This window comes from Ylistrum balloti, unplaced genomic scaffold, assembly GCF_031769215.1.
Source record: "Ylistrum balloti isolate Yb309-2 unplaced genomic scaffold, AGI_CSIRO_Ybal_v1 Utg370590, whole genome shotgun sequence".
In the NCBI taxonomy this organism is placed as follows: domain Eukaryota; kingdom Metazoa; phylum Mollusca; class Bivalvia; order Pectinida; family Pectinidae; genus Ylistrum; species Ylistrum balloti.
This window is the reverse complement of record NW_026782366.1, coordinates 1,023,331-1,042,553: the sequence shown is the minus strand read 5'-3', so window position 1 is coordinate 1,042,553 and position 19,223 is coordinate 1,023,331. Positions and strand designations below refer to the sequence as shown.

The window sequence follows — 19,223 nt, the reverse complement described above, 5'->3', positions numbered from 1 at the left end:
GGTAAGTAAAAGAATACAACATGATGTTAAAATAGCCAAGGACACCCTCAGGTAGAACGAAATCCACTATGTACAATTGTTTAGTCTGATAACATACAGTTGTTTACTCCTATATACAGGCGAAGAAGCACACATATTGTGATACCATATATACACTGTAGGTCGTATATATAGAACAGAAATCCAGCATTCAATTAATAAACTTTCATTATACTGTGGTTACAGCACAACAAGTACGCTGTCGTCCAAAATAACGGCGAGGAGCACAGACGAATAGCTGGTTGGTGTTGAGTTAGTGTGTTCGTCTAATACTGACCAACCTGGCGGCGTTTCTTTTAGGCATCCATGGAAAAGAATGTCGTATCTCCTAAATTTCGAGGCAAAATCATCCCACAAGACGTCAGATTCCTAATATTACACTTTTGAGTCTCAAAAATCAAACTTATGTCATATCGATGCCACAGGTATAGGTGTATTACTTACAAACTGGTAGCCTTTTTCAAATACCTAATATGACACTTTTAAGTCTCAAAAATCAGACTTATATGGTGTAGGCGTAATACAAATTGGTGCAGATGGCAATCCTCCCTTCTCTATGGATGGTAATGGACGAGCAAGGTAATGGGGAGGTAATCCCTGATCGACATCTGAAGTAGTATTTGGAATATTGGAATGCATTCTAATATTCAAATGAATGTCTTGAATTTGTCGGGTTTCCGGTGGCTGTGCTCTGTAAGAAATCAAAATAAAATATTTGCTTATTTGGCGTATGCAGACCTAAACATGTTTTGTGGATACTTCGGGTTAAGAAGCTAAGGTTATATTAGCAGTGATAAAAATAAACGGACCATCACATTCAACTTAAATTCTTGTATTTATGTTCAATGTTTTCATATTAATTATATGATATGTCTGATTCAAAGTTAATGGTTCCCAGTATGATTTTCATCTTTTGTGTTTGTTACCAATTGTGTTTCAGAAATAAATTAAATAATATATATATAATTCAGCATGTGAAAGCTTATTTAACATCAAACTCCAAGGCTGTTTGTTTCTGGAGAATCGTACTTCCACAGCAAGGTTTCTTTATGCTGATGATATTTCTAAGGACGTTGTTACCTGACGGACAGTCGGTGTCTATACATGAAAATCCCTGTCAAGGCAACGATTATTAACACCAGGACAGCAATCAGTGACCCTATAATGGCTACAACTGGTAAACCTACAACAGAACACAAAAACAGAAGACAATATTTCTATTCAAATTCGAGAGAAACAAGGAAACGCAATCCCAAAAAGGAAGGTTTATTCTATCAAATTAAATATGTTTCTAAAAGGACTAATTTTACATTAATGGATCCTTGTTCAACAGTATCTCGTACTAATAAAAGAATGTTATTTAGCGACGAGAATCTTATAAAATTATTACTCAAAGACTCTTCCGTATGGGAATAGTTCAGATTCGGAGCCCTGTCTCTTGTAACTGAAGTCTTTTCAGATGGTGTAGTTGATGTCTGTTTTGAAGACATCAACGTGCTCGTGGTAGTTTCGGGTGAGGTAGTCACAGTAGCTGGTGTAGTTGATATAGTTGTGGGTGTGGTTGTTGTAGTTATTGGCGTGGTTGTCGTAGTTGTGGACGGTGCTGTCGTGGTTATGGGCGTGGTTGTCGTTGTTGTGGACGTCACTGCAGAAGCCACTGATGAGGTAGTGGACGTTGTTGATATGGCTGATGTAGTTGTTACGACAGTTACTTTAAAACGAAGTGGAATATATGTTATGGCACACTCCATCTCTATATCTAAACACACTTATATAAATGAGATATTCAATTTGCTGATCACCACATACTAGTGTATATGACACATTGCTTTATAATTTGGAACCTTAATGTTGGCATACAATATGTTACATTACAGTTTTAAAGCCTAAAGGACTACCAGTACCCGGTTGTTTTTGCACTTAAGTAAGTTACAAAGAAGCTACAGATTTTTCTCAATGACAATGATAAAATTGCAGATGATCTAAATGCTGGTGTACAATAGGAACAGTTATCAACGTTGAAAGACACACACTTTTGTTTTGTTTTGTTTTGTTTATGATACGAATATCTTCTCGATAAGACTATAGAAACATGACATCAGACATTTTTTGTATCTAATTGCTATTTAGTGACCACCACTTACTAGAACAATTCTCTTCCTCTATCATCCCCACGAATTCAGTCGTATAACCAGTTGGACACTGCTTACACACCGATTGTCCAGACTCATTCTGGTATGTGCCAAAGTCGCAAAACACACACCATACTCCATCTTGTCTTGTTCCGACCGGGCATTCAACTGAAAGTATAATCATGTTCCTGAAGAAATGTACACATTTCCGTTTATTGACACCATTTTAAGTAATTCTGTGCATGCATTTATGTCAACAAGACATGGGTCGATAATCAATCACAAGACATATGGTGTCCATCCATTTTACATCAGTGTTAAATAGTGTATTCTTTAACAGAGGTTGTTCTATTAAATGATTTGTGACATATCGATCACCGATACTGAAATATTATTGTCAATCTGACCGAAATAATTCAACAGTTATTTGTAACCGATTGAGATAAACATGACCATTTCAAGCATGTTGAAAAATTCTTCACCCGGCCGTTTGAATTTCGATCACTTGCAGATAAACGTACTCCACATGCAGATCGATGATGACGACGGAGAAGTTTACTGTTGATATGTAGCTGGATAAATTCGATGCCTTGCTTTTCGTTGCTGTTAAACAAGTTTTCATTTCCGAACTTAACATTTCTTACTAACAAGATTAATCATGATTCATAGGATATCTGTCGTCGATGAAGTAATAGACGCGTCCCTTTCCGGAACATGATGTCTTTATTCTCGTTGTACTTCGAAAGCTGTCATGTCGTTTTGTTCTTGTATATTACATACATCTTGAGATTGAAATTGTGTTGAAATGTAAGTATTTTTGTAAATGTTAAACAAATGAAAACTAACTAGTTATGTTAAATTTATCAAAATAATGATAAAGGATGCATTCATTATCTCGAAATAAAAGAATCAAAGTGAAAAAATAACCAGTGTACAAGACTTACCACAACCACCATCAAAGTCTACACTTCCGTTTTCACAGGCTGTGTGACTGTCAATCACGAGGGTATCGGGATCAATTGTGTAAGTATTGCCGTTGATAATTACGTTGAAAAATGCCTCGGACGTGCTGTTAATTAGGTCGTCTGTATCTTCATAATCCTCCAGTATAGCAAGGTAAGCCTGCAGTTCTGAGCTTACTGATAGAAAAATTAAATTAGGTCGAATAGCAAACATGATAAATTGTATTATTCACATTTAAACCACTTTTTTATTTATGTGCAAAACGAATATTACATACCACAATACAAAATACATGTATCTTAATTCTTAAAGTGAAACAAACATTTCTAGTCATGGTTATGTTTGTATATACTTTTGAATGAAATTCATGTAATAATTATTTAAAGTTTTCAGTTTGTACGGCAGCAAGGCAATCAAATAACTTTTGTGTAACGAACGTTTACATGTAATGTACTGAGAAATAAACTCACTGATATTCGACTCGATGAACGCTGTGACGTTTAAATCTCCTATCTTTTCTAGATTAAACACGAACGACATCTCTACTGTCGTTCCGATCGCGCTCTTGCGTTTCCTTTTATGACAAGTGTCCGTAGTAATGGTGACATTACATGTACTGTCAACCACACATGGCGCGTTCCCTGCATTCGCCATTAGAGCTGTATTTGTTGAGGAACCGCATGTTAGCGTATCAGTGTATCTCACGGAGGCTTTGATATTAAAGCTTCTGCCACCTCTAATACCTAAAGGAAACGGAAACTAGTTTCAGCCAATAGTATATTCCAGTTTCACTTTTATGGACTGCAATTCGGCGGATGAAAATGTACATATCTCATATAAATCGGTATAAACTGCACAAAAACACACAAGTAAGTAACACTTTTTGATATTGATTTAGAATTATATAGAACAACTTCGTGAGTTAGATTGCATCATACAGCTGTTTCGCCCTTCTAGGACTCATAAGTGATGCTAAGGAGCTAGGTTGTCATATGACTGAAGGACATGTCGAATTCTAAATGAGGAGGTGCACCAGACTGAATTTTGTATTTATTATATCTTAATAATTAAATTATATAAGCAATACGCATTGTTCCAAATTTAAACGAGTTTACCAAATGCTTCATACTAAAAGGCGTTATTCTTCACGTAACCATCACTTGGACTACATATTATTCTATTTCTTCATTATATTCATTTGTACGATTTTATTTTCATTCCATCTTGAAAACAATGACAAAATACAGTACTCACAATTAAAAATGGGAATACAACAAACACTTACGTCCACAGCTTGGTGGGTACCCGTTCCATTCATAAGATGTGTTTCCTCCGCATTCATAATAGTCCAAAGGCTGATTGCTGAAGTCATAGCCAGCTTCACATGTTAGGTTGCATCTGATGTAGTCATCAACTGTGTCACAGTGATCCGTAATGACCTTCCTAGCTTTCAGCAGTATAAATGCGATAGGTTCACACGCTGTTTGATACAAATATATCACTGTTTAGCGATATAGCTTTCACGTTCAGATATATTTTGTTTACGTTTTGTCGTTAAATAACAAGATACTTATTGACCATGTCCGCCAGATTTTGAAACCAAGATCACAACAGTCTTTCCTACATTAGTTATCCTCTGTCTTTTCCTACAACGAAACCAACTAGGACAGCCTTCCATAAAGCCGTTTGGTAAGCGTGATGGTTTCGAATTCCCTATTGTGCATTTTCCATTTCTGGATAGCAATAATCTTGCATCTCCAATCTATTATGTTTACATTTCGCAAGTGAAATTGGTGAAGCCTTACTCCTAGAGACTAAACTGAGCGACCAATAAACAAATGTACCAATAACGCATTAGTAAACTTAGAAATTTTCATTTATCTAAGAGTTATATAAAATTTACCAAGACTCACAGGGGCATTGTTCTGTATTACATGCTTGAATCTCCTGATCATTTCCGGTGCAATTATTTCCATCTGGTCCTGGTGGGGGATTGGAACAGGTACGAATTCTAGTTTGTTGCCCAACATTGCACGTAGCATTACACGGTGTCCAGTCTCCCCATTCAGCCCATTGTCCATGTACTGTTTAATTAAACATGCTATATTTAATTCATAAGTTTATATTGTCAATCGTTACACATGTTACATCGTTACACGAATATGTTACAAATATCTGTGATATAAACACGTCAGTCGATATAATTATCATTAAGAACTTGTTAATAAAAATAGTAAAAAGTAGCAACATGTCAACAAGATCATAATCATAATCCTAAATCCAATGCAACAAAACAAAAGAAACATTTACACGGGGCTCCTGGGAAAAAAACACAAGGATAATAAGACCAGGTGTTCCTCAGGAGTAGGTGTCTTCTGCTTCATCGACGACACCAATGTAAATCTTGGTAAATTCGAGTTAGTAATGAAGCCAGATACACCAGAAAGGACGTTTTCACTGACTCAGAGAAAATTGATATTTCCTTACTGGACAAAGGTAAGGTAAACAGTACACTTGACAAAGTTAAATTTAACCTCAAATGCTTCACCTATCAATTCTTCGCAAAGTTCTCCCTTGAAGTCACCAAGGCATTGACATGTATAGTTCCAAGCTTGATTTAAACATACAGCTCCATTTTCACAAGCATTATCCAGACAGAAATCAGGCGGAGTATCACAGTTGCTGCCCGTGTAACCGCCAACACAAGAACAAGCGTAGGAGTTCAAAAGATTTTCACATTCATGAACTCCACAAGGATTACTGGCGCATTCATCAACAGCTGCAAAAACACAATTATCATTTGGATCACAAGGTATGAGGTGATAAGTGACTAAACAATTATCTAGAACATTAGGGCATGTATTCGTAGGCCTCAATGGTTTAGTACATATTGATATATAATACATGTTGTTCATGATGTGTCTCAGTTAAACAAAACATATATTAATAACATACGTAATGGTAAAATATCAGTCTGTCAAACAGAAATATATCATGTTTAGAATATTGTCTTTGGGTGAATTTTGTGATAGTTGTGTAATTTGTAGTATGTGACATTACACACTTGCTTCTGTGTTTATTTTATAATTATACAGTGCTTTGTAAAGGCAAAGCTATATCCCATAATCTCAATAAGATGTATTTTGTTAAATGTGTATAAGATAAAGCACTATCTTGATATCGACCGATGTGATGTAACCACCAGATCAAAGTCACACGATAACGAATACTACGATCGGTATCTCATACCTACCGTCACATTTAGAGGGAATGTCTAGGAGAACTCCATTCTGGCGTTTAATATCATCCATGTTGTAGATAGCACTAGCAGTGGAATCTGACGTGCAAGTGATCAAGTCATCTTGTAATTCAGCATCAGCTCTTTTCGTATCAGTCATCCAAAACCCCGATAGCCTGCAGTCTGTAACATGTATGATTACCAAACATCTCTAAACAGTATCTTCAATCTTAATAAAAATAATTCACGGCGAAAAATCTACTTTTATACGTTATTAAGTAAAAGATATGTTAAAAACTAAAAGATGATATTTAGGATGTCCTTTTATCATTTTCCTTGTTTCTACGAATCATTGCAATGTAGCAATCTCTTCAGAATATAGGTTTGGTTCGATTTCTTCTAATATATATTTTAAGTACTCCAAAATAACAATAATATATATTTCCTTTCGCTATTTACGCATACTGTTCAAAACATTACAAAATGAGTATTTCAGTGGCAGATTGGTGCATGCAATGTTAATCTTTGGTTTTCCTAACAAGCTTTACGATTCTCATGTAATCAGTGTACCTACCAGCATTATAACCGTTGTGTGAAGTTATCTCGATACTGGTTCCAGCTGTTACTGTGTTCTCTGTGAAAGTTACAGACGCCTTATTGACTCCATTAATCAGCAGGTCTACTATTCCGGCTGTCTCTTCCCATCTCATTGTTACGTGTGTCCAGGTATCAAAAGCAACGGAATACGAGGATCTTGATAACATAGAAAATAATTTGCATCCAGATAAAAAAAATGTAATTGGAATATGATGTTTAAATTCCACAAAATTTAGTTGTCTTAGTTGGTAACTGCCTCTTAGCAACACTGTCTTAAACGAAAGCGAAAGGTTGTGAAAAGCAGTTCGATCATAATTTGGCAATACTGTGTCTAATTCTAAAAGATGTTTAAGAAACAATAGAAATTTACCGTGGATCAAATTAAATCTATACTTTCATTGAATAAATAAATGAATTAAAGTTACCGAGGCCAGCACTGTGACAGAGTTATATAATTCTTTAGAATCTACCTCATATTTGAACCCCAATGCATTACACAAAGATGAGCAGATTAAACATAAAATCTAGATGAAAGCATTCTCAATACAACTTTGGCTTAACATGCGATGTTTGAAGTAGTGGAAATTCAACATCAGTTATTGGTTTGCAGGCATATCAATATTTTCACTGAAAGTACTGACGTTTGGAAATATGATTTAGTGAATTAATTGACCTAATCTAACCAGAATGAAAACGTGAAACCATTTTCAACAAATTCTTCATAGATTATTTGCCAAGTACCCTTTTCATTAACCTTTTTACAACTTCCAAAATTAAAATACTTTTGCTGTGACTAGAAAGTTTCCCATTTAGTTTGTTTTAAAGATACATTTTTTCTCTTAAAAGTAAAGGAATCAGATTTTAATCTTTGAAGAAAATTTGAAAGTAGGGAATATCTAAATAAATATATTACCCGAACACTTCAAGCATATGCGAGTCGGTGATCTGAAAAACGTCCACATTAGGTACATTATCTACAAAATGAATGGCAGGCCTTGTGATATTTCCGAAAGGACACTTAAGCCAGAACATCATTGAGAAAGCATTCAGCGAGGAAGTTAACCTCGGTAATGTGACTTTTCCTCCAGTTGATCCCAATATCAAGTCGAACCCTATAAAATAAAGATTGTGTTATTCCATTTAGAGCCTTGTCAGCGTTAGACCCATTCATGTCTATCCTGTGAACTGAAATACATCGATTTATATCTTTGAATTGATTAGTTAGTTAATTATCAAATGTATTTTGAAACGTTTTTGAGTAGGATAATTTGTTCCTGAAAATGATCTTATTATATGGTTGTTTTTGCCTTATCTGGTCATTCAACAATCTTTACCGATACATTCAGACGAAGACTGTGCTCCTCGGTTGACGGTTGTTAAAGCCACGTCACACTGTTGACATTCAGTGCTGTGTTTTGCCGACTGATACGTCCCAATGGCACAGCTGGTACAAGGAATAACTCCGTTGTTTGAGTAGGTGCCAGCATTACAGACCTCTGGAAACATAACGCGTCAGTAATTTATAACATTATATTCTTAATTTGTCGCAAATTGATGTCCATAACTTGGAATGTGTTCCCAATAACATGGTTTATTTTTATCATTAGCGGTCACATGTGTGTATATTATCGGAGGTATCATGATTTTCAACTTGTGTGTGATGTATTGAGTATGTTTGTAAACTAACAGATATGGTATGTCAAAATAATATATTCAGTAGCATTGAGTGCCGTTTAGTGACACGTCAAAAGCAGGACCAAAAAACTACCTCAGACTAACGTTAGCAAAATAAAGGAGTTAAAATCAACGATTTTTTTAGAGTAATATTAATTTTAATTACCTGGCTATAAAAATAGAAGAGGTAACCCAAATTTACTTAAATTAGAATTACAGGTAATGTGCTTACTTAGTAAATGTTGTACTACTTAACGAACATATATGAAATAGATTAAAGGTCTATACATTGCCTTGTCGCATTGTATACGAGGATCTGAATCGGTTGAAAGAAAATGGATATTTCAAACAAACATGAATTACATATCTAAGAAAACCACTGCCTCCATAAAATCACCCTATATTATTTTTTCAAGACAAGTCATACAAAAGAAACGTGAAAAAGGTTTATTTTCTTGAATGCCCAAACCATTTTAAACAGATACATGTATAAGGTTTTATCATATGATTTCTTTGAATGTTTATTAATTAAGAACGACTGCATTGTGCATTATTTCTACTTATCATGTGCACCATTACAAACTTACGAAAACAGTCTGTTATATTCTTCCGTCTCGTCTCCTTAGTAGACATGTCAGACGGACATGGTTTACATGTAGTCTGGTGACTTTCGTCCTGGTACGTCCCAATTGGACATACCACACAATCATCTACCGTAGAGTCGAAGTATTTCCCAGTGGCACATCCCTCTGTTGCCGTTAAAAGACAAAACTGATAATTCTTCATTATATTAAACAATTTGCGATGATTGTATGTATTGGTATGATTTATTATGTGTTTTGTATTCTTATGATTATAATGATGAAACATCTGATCTTTTGTAAAACAATTTGCCGGCAATTTTATTTCAACGAAGAGGGCTTCCTCGCAACAAAACAAGAAAATAATTACTTTTATTCAGAATGAATACGTGTACAGTTATGAATTAAGAAAAATTCATCTTCATAGTTCGTCATTGAAATTTATCGGTTTTCTTGCTCTCAGTGTTATAATTTTTGTGTCTCACCCAATCTGTGTGGTACTTTTACGTGACATTTAGTGATGTCATAACGAACATGTCATTATATCCAGTTATCTCTCTGACCTATAGGCGAAAAGGGGAGTAATTTAGTCCAAACAAGAATTTGGATATGCAGACTAGCGGTTTTGGTAAAAAAAAAAAAACCCTAATACATGTATATGTTTCCGACGGATTCCGACGGATTCATCTCGGTGTCTGACCTCGCTACAGAATGTTAGCCCTCGACTGAGATATATCGCTCTGAAATTGTTGTGGTTGTTACAGTAATTCGAATGAAAAACGATTGCTTCCAACAGTAACACTTACATGTTACCTACTTAGATTAGGATTGTTAAATTTGATTCAGAAACATTTTCAATTCTCATTTTGTTCACACATCCTGACACCACCCCTTTTATCATCTGTAATAAACAAACAAGATTAACGTTTTATTCTTCCGTAAAACAAATTTACCAAGCAATTTTTAAAGCCATGTTTCCGGACCACACTAGCTAGTTAGATTAGTGTATTTGATAACTTTATACTCACCACAGTTAGCTTCACCACCTACATATGACGGATTTTCACCAAGTCCACAACTGATCATCGGATAAGGGTCGGCAACTATGTCATGGGAGGGCGTTAACCCTTCATAGTCTAATCGACTACCTGTTTTGCCAGCCTCTTCTTCTAAAGCATCGATGACTCCGTACAACAGGTTGTCATTGTAATCTGTTGTTCCGTTTTGCCATGGAAACGTGACGCTGAACTCAATTGTGATGACAGAGGTGCTACGTGCATATCTCGATTGCACGGATGCGACGAACTGCATTCCATTATGTGCAGTCGTTCTTTTCTTTCTTGACAATGCACCGCATGTGACGGTGACATCGTCTACTGAACACCCTAGAAGTACAGAGAGGGGAAGGCATGAGTCTATTCACTGAATACGCCATATTCACCTCACGATTAGATAACATGTTGATAGCGTTTTCCCTGTGTCTCAAAAGGATAACTAAAAAACAAGTGCAATACAGACCAATGCATGTGTTATGGATATGTTTGGTGCTTACCAGATGACGAACACACATCGTTCCATCCAGTTGCAATCAGATCTTCCAACACTGTTATAAAATTGATTTTCAGACCCTCTTGGACAGTGGTGTCTGAACAATCACCAACAAAGTAATGCATTTCTCCACTGATCACATTTGAGCTTGGGACTTTCCGTCCTGTAAAGAAGAAAGTTTTTATCTAAATCTGTAGAAAAAAGGACAGAAAATGAAAATCGCATTTGATAACAATTGAATCAATACTACAACTACATCTAAACTTTTGTTGATTGAATGAATATCTGATGGGCTTTTCATTACAATGATATATACCTGTACAATCATCTACGGCAACAGGGTCCCAAACCTGTGTGTTTGTACAAATAAACAGCTGACCCGGTGACACTCCTCGTGGATATCCGGAGTCTGCATTGCAGGATTGTCGACAATAGTAGTTCGCAGCTGTTTGGCATACTAAGGCACCATTGATGGGTGGTGTGAGCTCAGGACACTTATCTACAATTGAATATATCTGTTATGCACCAGGCAAAGGAATTGTATTCTGTTGGTACCTGCAATAACCCTACAAATGTTATGAACAAGTTAACAGTGATCTCGCAGTTACAATGGATGATGATGATAATTATATCACTTTTAATATGGACCATATATCAAATTGGAAGTATCACCCCCCTCCCCACTCCCCTCCCCACCCTTCTCTCCCCACCCCATCCTCCTCCCACCCCCTCCCCACCCTTCTCTCCCCAACCGCCAACATATTCGATCAAAAAGAAATGTATCCAGTATTGTAATAAGTCTATAATCTTACCATCACATTCGGGCTGTGCTCCTCCACCCCAGTCCCACAAAGTCCCGGAAGTTGTTCCCTCGCGTTCACATGTAAGTGTTGTATTACCTATGATAGTATAATTCCGAATACAACTTATGCTACATTCAATTCCGTATTTGTACTCAGACCCCGGACAATCAACTTGCAGTAGTTCATCATCAAATATGCCATGTGGGGGATCACATTCCAGTTCTGTAAAATAAAGGACGTCAGGCAAATAATGGCCTTGTATATTCATATTTCAAATACTTCAACAAACCGCGTAACGAGATATTTTGCGCTGCGCAATTTTCGCGAAATATCTGAAAATGTACCTTTTGCAATTTCTGCTTGCTTTATTTTATGCGATTACATTGTCTCAGAATTTTGGAAGGCCTACTTTGAAAAGGCTGAATATTTTAGTGTAAATTCTAACATCGATTGGCGATCAAACTGACCAGTCAAACTAGATATGAAATTTGCATACCAACGAGAATTTAATAATCATAGAAGTGTTCACGACTAGAAAATGTTCAGATACATGTAGGTACATCAGCTCTATAGATGTATTACTCATGCATTTACAATAAACAAAGAAGAAAACATTAACTTTTAGCAATCTGGAGTTTTTATTTGATTTTGAAAGGGTTTTTAAATTCGCAATCATTGAATACCCGCAAAACTTTCCCGATATACAGTATGTCACTTAAAATGTCATTTTTTATTCCGAAAGAATAAGACTATTATTCATTATATGTTATTCAGGCGTATTGATTCAGCAATATTTTCTATTAGACTGCCATGCTAATATATCCTTTGATATGAATGCTTATCATTTTAATATATTTTTCAAATATGTGTTCCACAGCAGTTTCAGATAGTATAAAATCAGTACAGAATACCTACGTTCTACTACAACAGTGAAGGAACAGCTTGGAGACTGATTTCCGTTAGCATCACGAGCCACGTAACTGACAGAGTGGGACCCCACGGCAAATTCACTCCCCGATGCAGCACCTAACGTCTGCACTATGGTAGCGTTACCGGAGTTGTCGGTGGCATTCAATGATGGCCAGGAGACGATGGCAGATGTTTGACCTCTTTCTGTGTATACTTTTATTGGACTTGATATGCATTCAGTGAAGGATGGTGCACGGAAATCTGAGAAAGGTGCAAATATATACCTAGCAGTTACTGGTAAATTTTCAAGTGATTATTAATTGTAATAAATAACACAATTTACGCAGCATCCATCAATTATAGTACTCTGTCGCAAACTTCTTTTTTGTCTTTTATTTTGATGTCCTTTTTAAATGAAATCTAAGGAATAAATATGTCTTAAAATCTGTGTGCTGTCGCCGTAGCATGGTGTAGATTATAACGTGGAAACGATGGTTCCTGAAATGGTATATATATTCTGATAATTGACGATTTTTCCGATAACTTCTAATAAGGAAACGTCATGCCAACGTAACATGTCTGTAGATAAATATTATTTCATTCTAATTTCTGGTAACCTCAATGCACCTAGAATACGAGTGATCTCCCTTCAACCGATCTTGATATATGCATACACTACTACATCGTTGTGTAAGTTTTGTAAAGAATGCTCATGATAACGCGTGTTCTTGCTAATATGCTATTTTTATTCTAATCTAATTTTTATTCTGATCTAAAATTGTTCAACTTCAGAAAACGAGATTTTTGTTTTGTTTTATGCATTAGGGCGCGGACTTGATTAAAGATTATTAAAAAATAGATAAAAAATATAGCTTCGCATTTCATCATCGAGAAAGATGACACCTCCATGAGGTTTCATTATGTACATGTTTTGCACTTGCGTTATTGCCATGAGGGAATTTGATGGCTTCAGGAAAAATTGAACCCACAAAATTGAGACTTTCTATGAATCAACCTCATCTTCTATATATTTCCAGAAAATGTGCATTATTGGCGAACTGTAAAATTCACCTTCATTTAAGACGAGAAAGTATTGTATTGTAGCACATAAAGAAATGAATTATATATTACGCCCTTAGTCATTGATTTTGTTAAACATTGTAAAGAAACATACAAACAGAACCATCAGATCTCAATCTATAATATTAATATGATACCACGGTTCCTTACCATAACATGGCTCCAGACTACCCGACCAAGTTCCGTCGTCACGACAATATATGAATACGGCTACGGTGCCGTAACCCTGATTGACCGGGCATGACGTCATGCAAACACTTTGGTAGAGATTACCAAACAAACAGACCGCTTGTCCGTTTTCAGGGTCGGGAACGTCAGGACATTGGATTTCTTCAAAACAGGACAAGAAAATGACGTTCTGAACATCTCCATAAAAATACAATATAAGGAGTAATAGGTAAAAATCAGATAAATAAAAAACAATGTTTGATATAAAATAGTTTCACTTAATGATTGTACCAAATTGATTATATATAAGAAGTTGAAACAAAATTACAAGCTAAAAACGTATCTGACAGACACAGCATGTGGACATTATTTACAAAACTTAGAAGATGTGACAACAATCTTGAGAATATACCGGAAGGCTATTGCAGTATATACATTGTACAGCAAACCTACTGGAGCAAACTGCCGGTGTTCCGTCAAAGGTTTCGGTATTCTGGCACGTTCTTGTGGAGCTTCCTGACAATGAGTATCCTGCATTACAGTTACATGTACAGGTACTGCCAAGCAATGGATCGTACCAGCTGGGTTCACAAGACATTTTCCCGTTTTCTGGTATAGGTGGCATACTGATACAACGCCTCACTGTATCACAAAAAATCAAAACATAATATATGACTATCCTGATTTGCAAATAACCACTTTAAGAATAATTCTTAGATGAGGTCTTAAATAGGAACAATTCAGACAGACTAGGGTTTCCAGTAGGTGTACATATATATTTGATGAATAGTAAACGTGTGTTGGTTAGTACACATGGGTTGTTGTCGTTGTTGTTTACATCGGCATCTTTTAAGAACTCAGCGTTTCCTGTTTAAACGAAATTATACGCTGAATGATTTTAGATATAGCAGAAGACGTTTGCCCGTTTAGAATTCCTAGTGTTATCCTTGTATTTTAAACGTTTAGAATTCCTAGTGTTATCCTTGTATTCTACCCGTTTAGAATTCCTAGTGTTATCCTTGTATTTGACCCGTTTAGAATTCCTAGTGTTATCCTTGTATTCTACCCGTTTAGAATTCCTAGTGTTATCCTTGTATTCTACCCGTTTAGAATTCCTAGTGTTATCCTTGTATTTTAAACGTTTAGAATTCCTAGTGTTATCCTTGTATTCTACCCGTTTAGCATTCCTGGTGTTATCCTTGTATTTTAAACGTTTAGAATTCCTAGTGTTATCCTTGTATTCTACCCGTTTAGTATTCCTCGTGTTATCCTTGTATGTCAAACGTTTAAAATTCCTAGTGTTATCCTTGTATTTTAAACGTTTAGAATTCCTAGTGTTATCCTTGTATTTTACCCGTTTAGAATTCCTAGTGTTATCCTTGTATTTTAAACGTTTAGAATTCCTAGTGTTATAATTGTATTCTACCCGTTTAGAATTCCTGGTGTTATCCTTGTATTTTAAACGTTTAGAATTGCTAGTGTTATCCTTGTATTCTACCCGTTTAGTATTCCTAGTGTTATCCTTGTATTTTAAACGTTTAGAATTCCTAGTGTTATCCTTGTATTCTACCCGTTTAGTATTCCTAGTGTTATCCTTGTATTTTACCCGTTTAGAATTCCTAGTGTTATCCTTGTATTTTAAACGTTTAGAATTCCTAGTGTTATCCTTGTATTCTACCCGTTTAGTATTCCTAGTGTTATCCTTGTATTCTACCCGTTTAGAATTCCTAGTGTTATCCTTGTATTTTACCCGTTTAGAATTCCTGGTGTTATCCTTGTATTTTAAACGTTTAGAATTCCTAGTGTTATCCTTGTATTCTACCCGTTTAGTATTCCTAGTGTTATCCTTGTATTTTAAACGTTTAGAATTCCTAGTGTTATCATTGTATTTTACCTGGTTGGAATACTCCGTGTTATCTTTGTATTTTTCCTGGAGTTTCCGTGGCAGAACTCTTTCTCTTGATCATATGTCATTGATTATGGGTTTCAATTAAGATTTCGTTAGTATGTTGGCTCTTTCTTTCTTCAGAGATACGTACATGTTTTATTAAGATATCATTCACGTTTTACCTTTGAAATAAAATCTACATATAATGATATATCAAGTAAACATTTTTACGCAGTTGCATATTAGACTTAACACAACAGAAAAGTTGTTTTATGGTTGTATATAATTTTCTTAAATAGATTGTGGTAATATTTACATACCTTTAATTTCAAACTGTGTGGAACAAGTATCAGCATTACCATGTCTGTCCCTAGCAGTATATCCAAATGAGTGATATCCCTCGCTAAACTCTGATCCACTTTTTAAGCCATGTGCTTGTGTAATTCTGATAACAAAACCCACTCAAATTAGGAATTCATTAAAAAAACATTTAATTCTGACAAATGAATGCATCAAAACCGAATAGCTTTTACAATGCAACACCGTTTAGAAATTGTGTAAAAGTATTTATTATTTCAGAGTAATTTGGAAAGTAAGTGGGAAAATGAAATAATGTCCACATGCTATGTCTGTCAGATACGTTCTAAGCTTGTAATTTTGTTTCAACTTCCTTTATATGATCAATTTATTACGATCATTAATTGAAACTATTATATATAAAAAAATTGGCTTTCATTGAGGAAACCAATTTAATAGCTTCACTCTGATTTTTTGTCCTTTTTAATATTGTAATGACCAGAACACATGTCGGGTATACATAGACCCTGTTCACGTTCTATAAGGTGCTTAAAGCTGTATCAGGAAAGAGTAGTTGTATTAACTGAAATTATAATGTAATATTCTGGTCATTCATCATGCTGACAGTGAGTTTATACTTGTTTCAATGCAATGTAGACCTTGAACAGCAATTAAAAAAGTATTAAAGGTTTTAATACATGTTTACAAAATCATAAATTATCTTGTTTAAATGCTACTTAATCAATAAGTAATATGTACATTAATACATCAATGCAGTAATATATGGAAAAGGGTATGAGAATGAATATTGTTACTGAATAACTACGAACATTTTAATTAAAATAAGTGAATGAATAATGGAAACATAACAGACTTACGTTATTAATGTGTCATCGACGTCAGTTGCTGTGGCGCTATTCCATGTAACCACTTGCTTTTTTGTCCGAGCATCTGTAAAATATTGACTGTTGACGGTCGGACACGTGACTGTAGGGGGCTTATTTGGTGTAGGCGCCCTGTATCTGCGTCGGCGTCGGCGGCGACCTAAAGACGAGTAAGGTGTTTTCTTAATGATGAAATATTATTTTAACGTATTGCATGTCACATTACGTATGGCTTTTAGGCAGCAATATAAAATTTGCCCTGTTGAAATTGACATATATGTTCACATATATTTGTTTGTCACATATCTTTTAAATCTTTAATGAAAAGTGTATTATCATATTGATGTAAAGCAGGCTAACATGCTGAAATAGTGTACACAACTTTAATTTTATTACTTACCCCACCACCATCCTTTTCTCACTCTCTTTAATATCTTTCCTAAAAAAAATTGTGTAAAGCTTCATTATTGCGATCTATTATTTTTCAATAAGATTTCAAAGGCACGATTCGTTTACTTTTTGAGTTCAACAAGTAAGAAAGGAGTGTTTGCCTCACCATAGATTAAACAACTTTTGACAACTGAAGAGATTTATATGAAAAAATTTCGGTTTCAACAAAATCAAGCGACTGCGTCAACGAATTTAGTCATTAAGGAGAACAATTTGGTTATTGGTAATGATAGGTCGATACGATGTCAGAAGGCTAAGCGTTTCATTCTTATTTACGACACGGCAACCAGCCATGCAAATTTCAGATTTATTGCAAAATCATACACTACTTATCCCGAAATGATGGTAACCTCTTACATATATGTCCCAATGATGAAAACGTATACCATTACAAAATGAAAACATCAATAAACGTATACTAAACATATAATAAGTATAGCACTGGAGACCTTTGTTCTCACCTTCATATGCGTCCACGTTATACCAGATACCAGTCTTGCATTTGAGGTTCTGGTCAACGTTGTTGCGCGTAATGACACAGTGCGCACCGGATGGCACCAAATCAGTCTCTATAAGCACACCGTCATTTTCGCAAACAACGTCCTCTACATCGTTGAACGTTGCAAGCGAGCAAAAACTCTATAATATAAACAGACAAATCGATATAAAAGATATACATATCCAATTACCTGGTGTCTAATACATCAAAAATGAAATAGACATATCGATGCATATATGCAATTTTTTTTCTCAAAAATACAATATGCTGGTTGTCAGTAGATATAATTGATACTAATTGTGGTCCCGCTAGACTTTCAAGCTAACCGCTGTAAGCTCATTTGTACATGTATCTTCATAAAGGACTCTGACACCCGAATTCAAGCTACATTAAATTTTGTATACATAACATCCCACACGAGGATGGCGTTGAGATCAAGTGGACATTCGGTCGAGAATCTCTTGAGAATTTCATTTGTTTTGCAAATGAATTCCACGTGACCATTAAGTTTACTGCTGACATCTCCGGTGACAGTACAGTAAATAGATGGCCACTCACCAGTACCGGCGTCCATCTAGTTCTCACCCACCCAATACCACAAATCAGAATATGTGTACTTGTCTATCACCTGTATAGTAAGTGTGTCATATACTGCTACAATAATCACGACTGTTCTGTTACCGTATGAAAGAAAACAGTATAACTTCGTATATTACTTAAAGCAGTAGTAATCGTGCAGAAACAAATACTCTCTATTTTTCAGCGTCTTTTTCATGGCACAAAAAAGAAAACAATTCAATTCCGTATATTTTAAAGGAAATGATCTCCCTTAAAAAGACATGAAATAATATTTTTTTTATAGATTTAAGATCTCAGTTACTTCAGCTTAAAGCCGACTGCTGTCGTAAAGAGATCAATCACCTTTAGAGAGTTTGCCATTTCATACTGATAATAATTAATGGCGGATCATTAGGAGCAGTGTAAGGAAGGAAAATGACAACAGACGGACTACTTTTACCAGAATTTACGTAGAAGTTATCCAATTGCATATACTGAAATCGGCCGTGGGCTAAATGTCATTGCTCTCGAAAGAGGTTCGATCACACCGTCACATTTTTTAAAACTTGTAAAACGATTTCAAACCAATAAAAAGATAATTAATAAACAAGAAGATTTACTTACTTTAGCCCGCAGCTGAATGTCAGAAAACGATCCGTGCGTTCCTGATAAGCATAACAGGCCAATGAATATCAGCAACATTTCGGCAATTCTACGACGGTCTATTTTGAAGATGTTTTTATCTCGTACAGAAAGATCACTTCCTTAAACATCAAGATAATACTTCAAATATTTTACAAACAACCCGTTATATTCTCCTTTCAATGTGTAAACATGATATCGGTATATACCTATCAAGTTTTGTATTTCCGAATGGGCGTGCACGGGTACGTATATCTATTGAACATTAGACCG

The 19,223-nt window shown here is 35.3% G+C and overlaps 1 protein-coding gene across 1 annotated transcript; it reads right to left on the bottom strand.

Moving 5' to 3' along the window:
- Positions 1 to 528: 528 nt before the first annotated feature.
- LOC132556756 (sushi, von Willebrand factor type A, EGF and pentraxin domain-containing protein 1-like) lies at positions 529 to 19,010 on the bottom strand. Its single transcript, XM_060221198.1, has 24 exons — positions 18,933 to 19,010; positions 17,713 to 17,890; positions 16,796 to 16,961; positions 15,941 to 16,065; positions 14,186 to 14,374; positions 12,491 to 12,745; positions 11,585 to 11,797; positions 11,089 to 11,271; positions 10,777 to 10,935; positions 10,253 to 10,609; positions 9,231 to 9,392; positions 8,304 to 8,465; positions 7,883 to 8,081; positions 6,947 to 7,125; positions 6,388 to 6,555; positions 5,683 to 5,913; positions 5,048 to 5,218; positions 4,420 to 4,614; positions 3,605 to 3,877; positions 3,116 to 3,310; positions 2,184 to 2,339; positions 1,430 to 1,750; positions 1,120 to 1,222; positions 529 to 730 (listed from the first exon to the last, which is right to left on the bottom strand). Exons 1-24 carry the CDS (start codon positions 19,008 to 19,010, stop codon positions 529 to 531), a joined length of 4,620 nt encoding a protein of 1,539 aa, XP_060077181.1.
- Positions 19,011 to 19,223: the final 213 nt, after the last annotated feature.